Source organism: Oncorhynchus kisutch, linkage group LG16 (genome assembly GCF_002021735.2).
Source record: "Oncorhynchus kisutch isolate 150728-3 linkage group LG16, Okis_V2, whole genome shotgun sequence".
NCBI classification, from domain to species: Eukaryota; Metazoa; Chordata; class Actinopteri; order Salmoniformes; family Salmonidae; genus Oncorhynchus; species Oncorhynchus kisutch.
In genome coordinates, this window is record NC_034189.2 from 49,412,066 (window position 1) to 49,429,515 (window position 17,450).

General features: G+C 42.0%; 1 protein-coding gene across 23 annotated transcripts in view; it reads right to left on the reverse strand.

The window, feature by feature from the left end:
- Nucleotides 1-3,028: 3,028 nt before the first annotated feature.
- Nucleotides 3,029-17,450, reverse strand: part of LOC109887845 (poly(rC)-binding protein 3-like) — a 36,115-nt gene continuing 21,693 nt past the window's right edge. For 5 of the 23 annotated variants that reach the window (XM_031792784.1, XM_031792785.1, XM_031792786.1 and 2 more), the window contains 12 exons: nt 11,636-11,810; nt 11,372-11,395; nt 11,177-11,218; nt 10,941-11,057; nt 10,680-10,811; nt 10,337-10,465; nt 9,262-9,405; nt 7,850-7,891; nt 7,127-7,205; nt 6,555-6,610; nt 6,130-6,299; nt 3,029-5,960 (listed from right to left, as the gene is read on the reverse strand). In XM_031792784.1, the coding sequence (XP_031648644.1) occupies nt 5,906-5,960; nt 6,130-6,299; nt 6,555-6,610; nt 7,127-7,205; nt 7,850-7,891; nt 9,262-9,405; nt 10,337-10,465; nt 10,680-10,811; nt 10,941-11,057; nt 11,177-11,218; nt 11,372-11,395; nt 11,636-11,716 (1,071 nt within the window). In that variant the 5' untranslated portion in view covers nt 11,717-11,810 and the 3' untranslated portion in view covers nt 3,029-5,905. The remainder of the gene's footprint in view (nt 5,961-6,129; nt 6,300-6,554; nt 6,611-7,126; nt 7,206-7,849; nt 7,892-9,261; nt 9,406-10,336; nt 10,466-10,679; nt 10,812-10,940; nt 11,058-11,176; nt 11,219-11,371; nt 11,396-11,635; nt 11,811-17,450) is intronic. The other 18 variants (XM_031792792.1, XM_031792793.1, XM_031792795.1 and 15 more) reach the window with 14 other exon arrangements.

Here is a 17,450-nt window from a genome sequence, read left to right on the forward strand (position 1 = left end):
GCCAAGACTCTTGTGTGGAAAACTCATTTCTATCCTGCTTTTGAATATTGTGTTAGATCGTTTTCAGTCAAAAGCTTTAACTAAGCAAGGCAGTTCCTGTTCTCCCTGTTACCCTGCCAACCCAAGTCAAGGACAAAAAAGTTGGAATACAGGAAATGTAATTAATTCAGTGTGAACGGTCACTGAGACCTTTCCCCAATGCCTGGTTTGCCAATGACACAGGGTGTATGGAGAGTCCATTCTTTATACCACACGTGTCCAAACTCATTCCACAGAGGACCAGGTACATGTTTTCACTCCTCCCTTGTGTTTGATTGATGAGTTAAGATCACTAATTAATAAGGAACTCCCCACACCTGGTTGTCTAGGTCTTAAATGAAAGGACTAAAAACCTGCGGACACTAGGCCCTCCATGGAATGAATTTGATACTCCTGCTTTAGACGTTAATATAGAGCCTTGGCATGCAGACAGTGTATTCTCTCCAGGCATCTGTCACCTGGCCCTCTATCCCTGTGCAACTGTCCTCTTTTATATGACACTCATCTCACACCCATTTAGCTTATAGACATGTTAAAATATCCCTATTACTGTAATACTATTACTGTAAAACCCGAAGGAATGAAATCATGATGGACTACTGTCCTCTATCCTTGTCTGTCATTGGAGCCAGAGACAAAGACCCTTTATGGACCCCAGGAAGAGTAGGTGGGGATCCTAATAAAATACTACAATTGTCTTGTTACACAGGTATTGTCACGACTTCCGCCGAAGTCGGTCCCTCTTCTTGTTCAGGCGATGTTCGGCGGTCGACGTCACCGGCCTTCTAGCCATCTCCAATCCATTTTTCATTTTCCATTTCTTTTGTCTTTGTTTTACACACCTGGTTTCAATTCCCCAATTACATGTTCCTTATTTAACCCTCTGTTTTCCCCATGGTTTTTGTGAGTGATTGTTTTATTTGTAAGTTCGGTCCGATGTTTGTGGGCTTGGTATTACTTCATGTATTTGGAAATTCTGAGTAAAATGTCTTGTGTTACTCATCTCTGCTGTCCTGCACCTGACTCCTCTGCACCAGCTACACCCAGAACCTTACAGGTATAAAGGCAACTTAAGGTACATTTCTACTGTTTTTCTGATATATTTGACTTGTAATGATGTCCAAAGTAATAATCAATTAACCCCCACTTCTGACATACTGCAGTGATGTAAAGTACTTAAGTAAATATACTTTGAAGTACTACTTATATAGTTTTTTTTGTTATCTGTACTTTGCTATTTTTATTTTTGACAACTTTTACTTTTACTCCTCTACATTCCTAAAGACAAATAATGTATTTTTTAGTCCATACATTTTCCCTGACACCCAAAAGTACTCATTACATTTTGGAATAGTTAGCGGGACAGAAAAATCCAACCACTTATCATGAGGACATCCGTGGTCATCCCTACTACCTGATCTGGCAGATTCACTAAACACAAATGCTTTGCTGGTAAATTATGTCTGAGTGTTGGAGTGTGCGCCTGGCTAACCGTAAATTTAAAAAACAAGAAAATCATGTGGTCTGGTTTGCTTAATATAAGGAATATGAAATGATTTTTACTTTTACTCAACGATGACAATTGGGTGCTTTTTGCACCACTGACATACTGTATGTTTGTATCTCCTGTTCAATCCCATACAGCAGCTAGTGATGGTTGTGTTTGTTTTGATTGGTCTCGTATTGACTGTATTGTGTTGATGTTGTTATTTTGCTATATGTTGTATTGTGTTGATGTTGTTATTTTTCTGTATGTTGTATTGTATTGATGTTGTTATTTTGCTGTATGTTGTATCATATTGTGTTGATGTTGTTATTTTTCTGTATGTTGTATTGTATTGATGTTGTTATTTTGCTGTATGTTCTATTGTATTGTGCTGATGTTCACAGGGCTCCCTTGAGAATGAGACCCTGGTCTCAATGGTGCGCCCCCCTTTCTAAATCAAAGATTTTTAAAAACAAAAGCAAAAAAAAAATGAATTTGATGGATACTGTCTTCTTCTCCTGCATAGCTAGGCCCTCTAGTGGTATCTCCTAGACATACAAGATGAGACATTCAAGATGAGACATTCAAGATGAGATTATTCAAGTTGAGACATTCAAGATGATACCATCAAGATGAGACATTCAAGACGATACCATCAAGATGAGACATTCAAGTTGAGACATTCAAGGTGAGGCATGCAGGATGATACCATCAAGATGAGACATTCAGGATGATACCATCAAGATTAGACATTCAGGATGATATCATCAATATGAGACAATCGAGATGAGACATTCAGGATGATACCATCACGATGAGACATTCAAGATGATACCATCAAGATGAGACATTCAAGATGATACCATCAAGATGAGACATTCAATATGATACCATCAATATGAGACATTCAGGATTATACCATCAACATAAGACATTCACTATGAGACATTCAAGATTATACCATCAAGATAAGACATTCAATATGATACCATCAATATGAGACATTCAGGATTATACCATCAAGATGAGACATTCAGGATGATACCATCAATATGAGACATTCAGGATGATACCATCAATATGAGACATTCAGGATTATACCATCAATATGAGACATTCAGGATTATACCATCAATATGAGACATTCACTATGAGACATTCAGGATTATACCATCAAGATGAGACATTCAGGATGATACCATCAATATGAGACATTCAGGATTATACCATCAATATGAGACATTCAGGATTATACCATCAACATGAGACATTCACTATGAGACATTCAAGATTATACCATCAAGATGAGACAATCAAGATGAGACTTTCAAGATGAGACATACAAGATGTAACATTCAGGATGAAACATTCAAGATGAGACATTCAAGAAGACATACAAGATGGCATGTATGCCGCTGACAGTACCATTTTAATGGGCAACACAGAAAAACCAAGCCCCTTTTGATATCATTGAAGATCAAAATGATACAAGACAAACCTAGGTTCACAAGAAGAAAAAAAACTTTATTCATTTTCTTACTTACAAACATTTTCAAAAGTAACCTAAATAATGAAATTACTTCAACCTAAAATAGATTTGCTCGTTGCAAATAATCCAACTGAAAATATATACCAGCTCCGATACATTTTCCTAAATAAGCAAAATATACAGGAGCAAAAGCTGAAAAAAAATATCTAATGTATTTTTTCAATTTTTGTTGCTGCCGCCGTCCAGAAAGGAAGGAGGTCAAGGAGCAACAATGAGTTGTAAATACATGACAAACTTTCCTTGTATTATATGCACAAGAAAAAATACAAATAATAATTGCACATCATTCCCTTGTTATTGCATCAGTTGCATTTTAGTCTGTTTCAGTAGGTGTGTATACTCAGTCATATACGCCAGTGTAAATACAGTTTCAATACACTGTAACAACATATGGATATTGAAGTTGTTGAAATCACATTGGTATCACTATTTCAACAATTCAATATTCCTGCCTAGTCTGAATGCAATCGATGATGAGAAGCTGAACAGTTCTAAAAAGCGAGCTTGCCAAATAAAACAGACATTTGAACTTGTTTAAATGACAAACATTCCATTGAATTACGAGCTATAGCAAAGTTTTAAATGAAACGAATAACACAAACCCATAATGTCAAGGCTAGCACTACTACTTCAGTTTAACATCAAAATGTAAGAATTATTGCAGAATAATAATCAACTATGCATCATTCAGTACATCAGTACAGCATTTGGTCCATTGACATATCACGTTTATATGATGAAAGCGGTTGAAATTAGACCCAAAGTCAGGCTCAGCATATTGAAACCAAAACAGGGAGTTACATGAAACAAACCAGTCTTACAGAATGAAAATCCAGACCAGGATGGTTTTTACTGTAGTTGAAACCAGTTGGACAGTGAATGAATGACCTGTGTTGAGAGGATAACATTCAACGGCTGTTCATATGCATCAATGCTGAATATGACCTCAGCCCAGGCTTGCAAACATGCCATGTCACAACCGCCTATACTTTGAATAAGCTTGAGAATTGTTATGAAGGGAATTTGCCATGTTTAATCCAAACAAATATAGCCCAAACCTCCCCTGAAATCCAATACAATACACACAAAAAAAACCTAGCTTAAATATCATGATCAACCAAAACAGTCATTATAATGCACCAAGAAACAATAAATAGAATTGCAATTTTTGTTTTTTAAATCACTTAAAACGAGCAACATGACTTTGTCATCTAATCTGTTGACATCATCGTAAAAGCATAATGACATTCAAAACCTAAAGCAAATAAACAATATTATAATAAAACTAACATGATGGATGAACAATCGAATGTGGCGGCGTGGGGGTAAACACGTCCGCCCAGGCCCCACGGGTTCCCCCATGAACCCCAGAACATTCCATGGCCCATAAACATTTGGCTCCATCCAAACACCTATGGCCACGTCCCAATAATATCAAACAGCTTCCTCTCCTGGTCTCCTTTCCTTCAAGAGTAGTACATTGAAGCCTCTTTTATCTGTCGTGGACATGGGAGTGAAGGAGACGACGAAAGGAAGCCAACTAAGAGAATTTGGACACAGCAATAGTCTTAAGTCCAACTAATTCCTCACCCACTAGAGGCAGTCCACAGTATAACGAAGAGTTGAATTGTCTATTGCATGAGCGTAGCATAGCTGACTATGTGGTCACCCACAGTAGTCTTGGTTAAGAAATCGAGTAAACAATCATTTTAGTTTTCAGTCAGTTAGGATACAGTTTTTAGCCACTGATGATTCTTTTCTTGAGTAATTTCCTTTCATGCTTCTTAAATACTATAAATAGGGTTCCTGGAGGATGTGAGGGAGAGTTATTCATTTGGGGTGGTAGTAGGACTAGACGTGAATGGCAAAAAAACTCATGAAAATAATTGCGGAAAAAGGTTTGGAGCAGTGGAGGCTGGTGGGAGGAGTTATAGGAGGATGGGCTCATTGTAATGGCTGGAATAGAATCCATGGAACGGAGTCAAACACATCAAAGAAATGGAAACCACACCTTTGGCTATGTTCCATTAATTCCATTCCAGCCATTACAATGAGCCCATCCTCCAATAGCTCCTCCCACCAGCAATAACATAGCAACACCATAGGAACACTTACACCAAACTGGAATACTCAAATACATACAATACATTACTGAACACATGCAGTATAAGTCATAATGTAAAATACAAGAAATGAACACAGAAAGGAGGGCTCTAGGAGTGATACCATTGGCTCAAAGAGGTCATGTGATGCAGCAAAAAGTTATGGGTAGAGATCGGATTAGTAAGCAGATCATTTTAAGGATCCGAATAGGGGTAAAAATAGAACGATTAAATGTACCTAAAAAGACCTCTTTTCAAAAGAGCATCATAAAGTAATCATTGGGCTACATCCCACCATACTGTGCCGATAGTATCACCCAGCACCTAGAAAATGGAACAGTAGCATTTTTTTCCAATGTTTTTACATTTTTTTTTAAACATTTTTTTTCAAACTGATATTGAAATCCTATTTTGTAACAGTAGCGATAATTCAGAATAACACAATTTGATCCTAATGAACGTTCAACATGCTTCAACACTTGTCTAAAGGTCTAAAATCAACGAAAACAAAGACATTACTTATTTTTTCAGTTTCTCTGAAAGCAACAGGTCTCTTATTAGAGAGCGATCATGGTAGTAAGCTGGAGGGTCAAGGGAGTTGTTATCAGAGCCAGATTCATTAGTCTAGAGGGCATCATCATCAGGAGTTAGGTAGGAACATCATGTCTTCAGTGGTCAGGAGATGGAGGGAGTGGAGCAGAGGGAGTGGAGGCCGGCCGGGCTGGGTCCTTAGGATGTCGTCATGGAGGATGGGTCATTCCACATGGCCGCCACGTCTCTGAACCTGCCACAGGGCATGATGGGAAAGGGAGTACATTATTGTTTCTGTCAAATTCTTTAGCTGAAGATAATGTAATAACAACAAACAGACAAAAAGAGGATCCCTGGGACAACAGGTGAGCTATTGACCCCTTTGTCAATTGTAATGTGTGTGTGTCTGCCAGAACTCTGACCTTGCGTTGATGAGGTACTGGGCCAGGCTGATGTTGGCGGGGGTTCCTGTGATGGTGATCTGGCGCTCCGATGACCCTTCCATGGCGTTAGCAATTTTGATCTGCGCCCCAGACATCTGACGGATCTCGTTGATTTTGGTTCCCTGGCGCCCGATTATGCAGCCTATTAGCTGGGAAGAAGAGGCGGAGGGACTTAAAACAGGGGAATAGCAAAGTCTGAATGGAATGCAGACAAAGGCACATACACACTGACCCCTTTTTTCAATTATTCTATTTTTACAAATATATCCATGGTTGTGCATGCAAGCATTTGAAAACTGTTTGTTAAAATATTGACTGACTATTGGTGAAATCACCTTACCCATCCCTTACATGACAATAGATGACAAATGTCAAATGAAAAGCTCCATGGTCCCCATACTCACATCATTGGGAATGGTGAGTTCATGAGTACTGGCCTGGTTACTGGCATCCAGACCTGCTATATGGGAGAGAGAGAGACCGAGAGAGGGGACACGGCATAAAATAGAGTTTTGCACGGGGAGGGTGGCGTCCGCTGTGAGCGACAGTTAGCTTTGGAGACCTATAGTCGGAACCCTGATTGGAGATGGTTCTGCAGAGGTCTTGAGAGAGGAGCCTGTGGCTTCTCCTTCTCTGTTGGAAAGGGGGTTGGTTCTCAAACCAGAGGAGATTTACCCGCCGACCCAGATAAAACTAACTCGGAAGGACCAAAATCTTCAAGGAGCTACAAAAGCAGATTAAGAAAACAAACCAAATATTTGAAAAACTACAAATAAAAGGTCAACAAGAGCAACCACCAGGTGGCCATGTCATCGGAAGCGCAGCACAAAGAACGACAGGAAGAGAATGAACAGAAAGACAGAGGAAGAGAGAAAGAAAGAGGAGGAAGTGTGTGTGTGTGTCTCTACAGGTAAAAAAAAGAGAAGGAGATTTGGAGATTTGGTAGAGGGTGGTTCTCGTGTAGGTGGGTACGTACCGGGGAAGGCAGGGGTGGTCTGTCCAAGGGGGTTAAAGGGGGTTTGCTGCATAGCCAACTGGTGGAGCTTGGTCAACTGCTGAGGGGGGTAGGAGGGACAGCAGAGCTATGAGGGCATCGTTAAAACACACACACACAGGTCAGGTCTGGCACCAAGAAACCGTACAAGAAGAAAGACAGGATTCAGGAGAAGCAGTGACACAGATAGGAGGAGAGAGAGAGAGAGAGAGAAAGGAAACTCATAGAGGACTTGGCCCGAGTCGGTGAAGAAAGGACGTCTCTGTGTGTTTGGATGGTGCCATGTGAAATGTAGTTCATGGATGTCTGTGTCTGAAACACTTGGACTCAACATGGAGTCATGAAACATACCATGTCCGTTTGACTACGCTGCGGTATTCCTTGAAATTGACCTCCTCCTCTCTGAAGAAATACTGCACTTAACTTTCACATTCCTCACTTGAGCAACCGGTATCCTTATTATTCTGGGTGATAAGGAAATAATTGTTTTCTTTCTGTGTCCCTCTGCTAGTTTTCCTACAGGCCAAGTCCTATGAAGTTTGGCTCCAAACGAAGGACAGAGGTTGTGAGTAATTTCAGATTTGAAAGAGACAGAAATTACTTTTCAGAATTGGTAGTATTAATATTATGGGTTAATATTAATAGGATTGGACACAGAGAGAGTAGAGAGTAGAGAGAAGACTGCCTCATGGAATTAGAACTCACGTCAGGGTGAGGGATGGCGTATTGTCCCTGAATGGTGTACGCCTGGAAAGAGAGGAGGGAGAAACATACAACGCTATTAGAATCTGCTGATGGAAGTGGCTAAATCAGAGTTTCCCAAACTCGGTCCTCGGGCCCCAAGGAATGAACTTTTTTTGTTTGTTGCCATAACACTACACAACTGATTCAAATGATCAAAGCTGGGTGATTAGTTGATTTCTTGAATCAGCTGTGTGCACCCCTTGGGGTCCTGGGAACCGAGTTTGGGAAAGTCCATGTACTTCCACTATACCTCCACTAGGGGCGGTAGTGGTCTACATTCGTGACCCCACATCTATCATATTCACTGATTCTAGTCACTTGATAACTCTTTCAGTATTCTCTTAGCAGGGTTGGGCAAATTCCATTTCAAATCCAGTCAATGCAGAAAGTAAACCAAATTCCAATTCCACATTTCCTCATTGAAAAGCATTTAAGAGAATTAGAATTAGAATTTCAGTGTACTTCCTCAATTGACTAGAATTTAAATGGAACAGACCCCAACCCTGTCTTAGTATTATCTTTTATGGCAATCAAGTTAAATTCATGTCAAAATTAAACATACAATGCTAGCAAAAAAAGATATATGAGCAAACTTGAAAAACAATTCAGATATCATATCCCTTGTACTGAGGTCTACTTCAGTCTCTGACCACTTATGTGGCTCCATTTTTTGCAAGTCACCATTTGTGAAACTTGAGATAATGTCATAATGTCATATTACAGGCAATTATTCATAAATAAATGTGATATAATATCTGTTGGAGGGAGTTGGATAAACAATGGGAGCTTGCACACGAATACTTTGCTGATGTACTAAACATGTTACTGATCATTTCTTGGGTAGTAGGGCCATTTGATTTATTTTTTAGGAAAGGAATGTGGTAGTAATAATAACTGCTCTCTTTAATCATATTGCAAGCTCCTCCATTGTCCTCTAGACTCCCTCTCTAGTTCTTCACCCCTCACATCAATCAGGTTCAGGTTAACTTCACTGGCTGAGAACAGCCAGGTGGGAGTGGCTACGGTGAGGGCTGGGGAGAGATGTGATTGGAGGAAGGAGTCGAGGACCCACTGTCAGGGGAATGTGATTGGACCTAATTGATGTGTGCTCATCGGGGTTCACAGCGTGATAATGGGGTCAGCATTGGGCTGAATTCCATTACAACACCAGCAAGCACAGCAACTCCATCCAACATCCAACATATTTTTGGATCATGTTTAGGATCAAGTCCTGAGTCAACTGGTGCTGAAATGGCAGCTAGCCCAGTTCTGATGGTGGTAGTGGTGGTGATGATGGTGGTGATGATATCATGCTAGCAGAGGCAGTGGCAGTGGTGAGGAGATGAGTGATAAAACCTGGAAGTGACACTAACAGGCAGTGGCTGGTGCTGCAGTAAGAGGCTGAGGTTGGCAGTGGAGGCCCCCAGCGGGTCGGCTCTTACCTGGCCACCTGAAAAAATGATGGGGGTGGAGGCAGGCTTGGGGCGGTAGGGGATAGTGGCACCTTTCGGTGGGGACTGAGGAGAGGGAGGAGAGGGGAAGAGGGGTAGAGAGAGTGTTAGAGCAGTGGGATGAGGGATACAGTAAAGAGATAGATAGAGAGACAGAGAGAGAAAGACAGAGACAGAGAGAGCGTGAGAGACAAAGAGAGAGCAACAGAGAGAGACAGAGATACAGAGACACAGAGCGAGAGACAGAGAGAGAGAGAGAGAGAGAGAGAGCATGGGAGAAAGACAGAGAGACAGAGAGAGAGAGAGAGACAGACAGACAGACAGACAGAGACAGAGAGACAGAGAGAGAGAGACAGAAAGAGAGAGACAGAGAGACAGAGAGAGACAGAGAGAGATTGACAGAGAGAGAGAGACAGAGAGAGAGAGAGAGAGAGAGAGAGAGAGACATAGACAGAGAGAGACAGAGAGAGAGAGAGAGAGAGAGACAGAGAGAGAGAGACAGAGAGAGAGAGACAGAGAGAGACAGAGAGAGAGAGACAGAGAGAGAGAGACAGAGAGAGACAGAGAGAGACAGAGAGAGAAAAAGAGGAGCAGACAGGAAGAGGTTTTGTAGACTGAGGGAAAGTGCCTTGGGAGAAGACAGTCTGTGACACTCACTACATCACACTATTGTTCTTTACTGTGGATGCATGCAGTGACATGAAATAGGTGTTGTGTCTAAGAGCACACTGACAACTGGAATCACATGATTTTACCTCATAGGTCGGCTATATCATTGCAACCTGGGAAGCCATCATCTACAACATTGTTATAATCATTTAGTCCCATGGTCTATACTGACCAAGATCCTAATTCCTTCCTTAGATGTTTGAGACGGTAAAAACAATTGTACATCCACGTTGTACATTCTAGCTGATTCCTAAGGTCTGTGTGAATGTATTTTTCCTGTGTATTCCCGGGAGGACTGACCCTCCTCCTTCATCCCTCCACACTCTACCTCTAGCATGACAACACAGATCTGCTTGACACACTGGATAATGGCTTCCGGGGCTCCTGAGATGGTGACTGCTCGTTCAGTGGAGTTGGGCAGCATGTCCCCTGCGACCTGTACCTGAGCACCTGTGGACTGAAGTGGGAAGACTGTTATTGAGCATGTGTACTGTGTAAGGTGCAATGAAAAATAGCTGGTTCTCAAGCCGGAAAGGAACGATTCCTAAACAAACTACTAATTAAAATGTAATGGCTAAATGTGATTTTTTTTTGCCAATTAATCATTAACTAACTAATAAATTGTCAAGTAAATTCAATCAATCCTTATCACTAATTATGCCCTTCTTTACCTCTCTCATTTCTTTGATTTTGGAGCCTCCTTTCCCTATGAGGGAGCCACATTGGCTGGCTGGGACAACCAGACGCAGGGTGACAGGAGGCTTGCTGGTGGCTGGACTGTTGCTCATAGAGTTGATTATATCCTGGGAAGAAACCATAAAGATCATATCAGCATAATAGTATTGTATTAAAATACCTGGTGTAACAGAATTGTAAAAACAGCCATTGTAGAATGAACCACGACCAAGAGGAGATGTATGTATGCTAGATACCTCTTCAAACTTGTATGCGATCATGGCGAAGGCCTTGAAGATGGCATCTGTGGGTCCGGTGATGGTAACTATCCGCTCTGGGCAGTTTCCCTCAGAGATGTTGATGCGTGCACCGCTCTGCGGGTCAAACAGTAGACACAGTCAGATAAATAAAGTAGATCATGAAGTACTTAATGGAATACTATCCATTTAATATCCATTCTTAAACTGGGTAAGGTGCATTATGGGATACATACTGCACTTACCTCTTCACGCATCTTCTTCACTGTCTCTCCTTTCTGAAAAGACAGACAGCAGACAGACAAGAAACAGACAGCAGACAGACAACAGTTAAAATATCAGAGAGATGTCACATTAAAAAAATGTACTCGTCTTGAAACAGTTTTGTAATATTCATACGATTGTGATGTGTTTATGAACATGATAGTTACCTTTCCAATGATGCTTCCAACCTCCTGCAAAGAAACAGAGGTTCAACAACAGTTAGCATCAACGTCCAACTCAATACATGACAGAGACTATCCCAAAAACCTTGAAAAGCGACCTCTCCTCGTCTCCCTCACAACCACAGATCTAAAAACACTTGATATACAGTAACCTATCCAGCCCATTCAGCCAACGGTGGTCTTGAAGGAAAGGAGATAAGGAAAGTAAGCCATATGAGAGTATTGGAACCCAGGCGGTGTATACTGTACCTTGCCGTGCATCAGAAGCCTGATGGTGAGGGTGACGTTGAGGCCTCCTTCGCCTGGCTGCTGCACCTTGGGTGGTTCCATGTTGGGATTGGATGTGAAGGAAGGGGTGTGGTCACGTAGAAGAGGAGTCCCAGGGCCAATGAGAGTGTGATGCCACAGCCAGCCAACCAGTCACCTGCAAGACAAGAGGGATGAGACACGACCACTCAATATTAGGCCCACTGGAAACAGAGGTACCAAACTACCACTGGATAACATTGATCATCTTTGAATGAACCTGCTCATGAATACCATTCGTGTTCTGTTCAGACAGGACGAGTTTTATAGACTGTGAGTGGCAGACAGTGCTTTAACTCTGGAGGACAATCTTTAACTCTGGGATCTTAATTTGACCTATATTGTCGCAGCAAAAGAATCCTGCAGCAACAGGATTTGAATGTTTACTCCATAATGTTGCTTGATCCGTGGTTAGGCTATTAGCTGGCCAAAAGTAGCCTACATGAAAAGTGCAATAGTGTTAATATAACTGTGTGTTGGTGTTGGTTTTCAGTGAATTCATGTGAATTACGAAACTCATCCGCATTTCCTGCGGTGCAGCAAAATTCTGAGCAACAAAAGGGTGATCAAATTAAGATCCTCTACCTGTACATCATAAAAGTATAGGGACAGGGAAGGCCATAATCCCTGAACCCAGAACTAAATGAGGAGCTCCATTTAATGTTGTTTGACCTTTTTATTTATTTATATCCATACAAAGGATACTGATTCATGATTTCGACTGGCTGAGAAAATATTTCCCGTTCTAGATCTATGGATATAGAATGGGAAGTTGTTCATTCTAAATGTTCCGTTGCCATGATGGCTGGCAACGTTCTTATCCATTGCTTGCTAGCCAACTACAGCTAACACAGTCACGTCAAACCATGCAGCTAGAATAACAGCAATGTTGCTGCATTCAATTTCTTTGTATATATCCATAAAAACGATGTTTGATTACGACTGGCTGAAAAAATATGTCCGTCCTGACACATTCATTCTTAATAGGACAGTTGAGATCGAATTTCAATATTGAAACAATGTTGCAAATGTCAAGAGACAGACAGCGATGTTTGGACAAACTCCTGTTGTTATAAAACCCAAATGTTAGGCTAGAAACATGGGGGGAAAATGTCAAGATGCTTTTTTACCGTGGAAACCAAGTTAATGAATTAGCTGGCTGGGCTGATGAGACACGAGATGCGTAGAGATTTCTCAGATGGAACAGAAAACAAGATGCCCATTTTTACGTCATAGGCTTACCCCTGCCAAACTGTTTTTTTTTGTGTATGGCTTAGAACACGTCTCAACCAATCACAATGCTTGTTTTGACCAACCCGTTGTAGAAAGAAAGAGCGAGAACCAGAGGTTGTATGAGAGGCCAAACGGAGAGAGTGGGAGGCCACGGGAGGTCTCTGAGATAAGGGAGGAAAGGGTTCTGCAACCAGCTGTCTCTCTCCAATCTCCCAGAGGTCAGATTACATAAAAAGCCTTAATCTGGGTTTAAGAGCCAGGCCAGTGGTGCAGGTCTGCCACAGGGCCTGGGCAGGGACAGAAATAAACCCACTAAAACCAAGTGCAGGGGGGAGTGGTAGGCTGGCTGGGACCGTAGCACAATGGACTGCTGGAGCCAGGGGTTACCGGGGTTATTTGTGGTATTTTGGTGATACTCAAATCAAATCAAATCAAAGAGGATGTAACCACTCTCTGTGGTATTGTAATAAAAATACTGGTGTATATGTAGCTACCACTTCTGGTCTTTGTGAAGGCATACCTGGTGATGGAAATGCCTTCGAATTGGGTTGAGTATTTGAAGAATTCTTCAAAAGGCGGCATGCAGAAAACAAATCATATAGACTCCAATCGGGTCCACACCTCCTGAGAGCCGTCATGTGTGGCTGAAATGAGAATGTGTTTTCTCACGTGTGCCTGGTGGTGTGTTTGAATAGCTCTCCTACCATCCACCACCTTCTCCCTCATCCACTGCAGCAGAATAGAATTAGGTCACAGACTCATGATTCATCCATGCCCCATCCATGCCTTCCAGTCAACTTGCTTTTTATTTCAAGAGCTAAATATTAGGCACCATTCTCAGACGGAACTCTATTTGAGACAGCGGCAGCATAAAAAAAGACATTTAAAATTAAAAATCCTGTTTTATCTTCAAATGTGCCTATTGTGTCCCTTGGTTGAATGATATTTAATTTAATCCCAAACCGTTCACATTTGAATCTGAGCGCAATCAGTTATGTATTAGAATCTATTAGTAGGGTATGCAATTCAGGACACAATACCACTGTATTCAAGAGTGAGGCAACAGAGTGAAGGTTAATAGATGCGTCCGACCGAACACTACATTATCAAAACCAATTGTCTGCATTTGACCAATAGTGTTTTCAAGTGTATTTTCAGTGCTCTGGACAATGTATGTGTTGTATGTGTATATGTCTCAATCCTCTCTGTTAACAGAGTTATTACATCAACAAGTTGGAAATAAAGAAAATGGGAGATAGAGAGAAAAAGAGAGATGGAGAGATAAAGAGGTAGAGGGAGAGAGAGAGATAAAGAGGTAGAGGGAGAGAGAGAGAGAGGTAGAGTGGTAGAGGTAGAGGTAGAGGTAGAGAGAGAGAGAGGTAGAGAGATAGTGAGAGAAAGTGGTAGAGAGGTAGAGAGAGAGAGAGAGCAGTATTTCTCGTGACATCTGATGTAGTTAGTAAGTGGGTCAGAGAGAGCTATGTTGAGCTGCAGAGCTGCTGGCCTCCTCCTCTATGGTGCTCTGCTATTGAATTAATCACGCTTTACGCTCGGGTGGACAACACCGCGCACAAAATGGCTCTTCCTGTTCTTTCATCCCTCCCTTCGTCTGCTGCCCTGCCTGCCCTCAGCCCAGTGCAGAAAATACAGCAGGCTGCAGCATCACTCCCGGAGAAGAAGCTTTACATCTGCCTGTCTTTCTTTTCATTCCTTGGCTCTTTAATGTAGAGCTAACAATGGAGGATGCCTCCTCTTATGTAGAACCACTGGACTGTGAGTGACCGAGAACACTTGACTAAATATGAAAAGATAGCTGTCTTCAGTATCTGAAGAGGGTGGGCAGGAGAGAGCTCTGAGTGAGTACAGTCACGGCCCCCTCCACTGAGACAGGTGAGACTTAAATAGAAGTGACGCCATCACTGATCACCTGAAATGATTCTGTCAGCAGTCAGGAAGGAAAGAAGAAATGGAGAGAAAGGTATTTGGGAGAATTGGGTGACTGACAGACAGAGGCCGCCCAGATGCCTTGATTAGTGCTGGGCAAAAGAAAGGAACGCACTGACTGGAAGTGGATCAGCACTGCAGTCTTATCATGCACTGTAGAAATGAGCCAGCAATTTTCTCTGTAGTGTTGCCTCACCTTATCCGGCCTCACCTCTGCCCTTCCCTGCTTCCGGTCAGCTGTGTGTGAGTTGGTGCATGTGCATGTGTGTACTCTATGCTTGCTCAAGCTTAGACCAAAGAGAACATGCAATCAGCATCTTTAAGATTTCCTTATTAGAGATTGGAGATTGTGTTGGAAAATGTGTTTTGTTTGAAAATCTCCATAAAGTCAGAGACTGATTATATGAAACATCAAGCCAAAGGCTCTTACAGGGCACGTGAGAAAAAGACTGAGATCTGGAGGAATGGGAAAAGGGAGGACAGAACTTGCAGTATGATCTAGGCCAAAGCCCCGTCATCTGTTCCATTTTAATCCACCGAGCTAGAGATATGTCGTTATGATTTTGATATAAACCCTCCATAAGCATACCCTTGTGAACCAAAGCAGTAGAGAGGGAGACCACTAAACTGAGGGTGACTCAAGACGTTGGCTCTTCACAAGCAGTGCACCCCACATTCATATACTCTGTATGTTTGCCTGCTCCGACTCTAATTGAGAATAACCCTGATTCTGCAAATGACCTTTGAACTCAATCATAGTGTAATTAATAGAGCATGCGTTAACACACAAGCAAACTAGAAAAGGGAATACATATGTTACGGATGGCACACAAATCGTAGCTGTATTCTCTTTGGCTGGCCACGTTTGCTGGCAAAGATAAGAGATGAGTGACGCAGCATTGTAATCTGTTATGAGGAGCCAAGAGAAATGTCAGCCAGGGGATCCAGTCCATTCTACATTCTGAACGCACTAAACAGACTTTTCATTAGGAAAATAGCTGCAGTGAACTACTCACTAAAAGCAAGTCAGCACCCTCAAATAGCACCGATATGCCCCGTCAATCACCGTTGACCTCTCACCTCTAACCTTTTAGACGGCCTATGTTGAGCCTTAAGGATGTCCCATGTAACCCCAATACCATGAGGACGTCACAGAAGGAAACCCCATATGAAGAACTCCATCTACCTTCATGACTCAGGCAGAACCGTCTCCTGCATGACTGAGCCTGTCACTAAAATCACCATTCTACTTCTAATAGATTGGAATGCTGGATTCAAAATGCCCTGCTGTCAGTAAGTAAGGGCCACAGTGGACAGCAGAGAAGTACATGTTGATATTAAATATTCAAGTTGAACTTGTGTTGCTGTTGGAAAATAAAATAACCAAATATACTTGTTGTACCGAAGTGGCCAGAGACAGAATTGCACCCACCCAAGTTGTCAGATCTTCCTTTGAAAAAGAAACTCTTACATGGGGGACAATGAATATAGAATAGAATAGAATAGAATGTGTTGTAGATGCAGGACACTGAGATGTGAGCAGCAGCTCTGGTCTCATCTGACGCTAACTAGGCTTTTGTTGCAGTGTGATTGGAGGGGGGAGAAGGGGGCTGGGGAGGGGGAGGGGGCGTCTGTGGTGCTGAGCGAACGGCCTTCCTCTCCTCTACCCGGCTGTGACAGTACACTCTAGAGCTGTCACTCTAGATCAGCCGCCCCTGCGCTGAGACCTCAGCCTACATCACAGTCAAAACAGGGGCGACCACTCACTCCCTCGCACTGAGTAGTGCCCTCACCAGGCCAGGCGACACTGGAGAGAAGAGAGGGATGGGGCATGGGTGGCCCCAAAAACACTTGTCACTGTCCCCTAATTAGAATCCAATCACAAAATGGGGTTGTAAAATGTGCCATTGCCTACGACGGGATAGAGAATGTAGACCCCGTTTTGCGTTGTAGCATTACCATGTTGTACTGTGGCTGTGGTGGTAAAAGAAGAGCGTGCGGTCGGCCATCTTAGATTCCCCACAAATGTACATGAGATCACAGCTTGTCACTAAGTCAAGGCTCCTCTGAATGAGCATGCATGGATTTACAGATCACAGTCACGTTAAATGGGTCGAGTGTAAACACATCTTTTTTTATCATTTTGAAATTCTATAATATCATTTTTGATCGTAGTATTTTTACTTCCTTGATAGATTACAATGATATTTAGTTTTCTAAATTCCAATACAAATATTAATTTGATCATTTCAACAACAGAAAATAGTGCCAGCCTTCGGTATTGTTATTTGAAATGTCGATTATGCAATATTTGAACAATTATGTGATCTTTTTAAACCTGTCCTAACCATTACGGAGGAAAGGTACATTCCAACGATTTGGCGCTTCCTTAGTTCAATCCCACGGTTCACATGAATTAGTGATAATGCCAAATGACACGCTGACTGTTCCTACAGACCAAGAACACCATCAAGAGAGCTAATTTGATAGTGAGGATGATTGGGATAATGGTCGTGAGGATTAGATACATCCATCTCATGGGCTATCAGGTTCTGTTACCATTCAGTGTGGACAAGGTCAG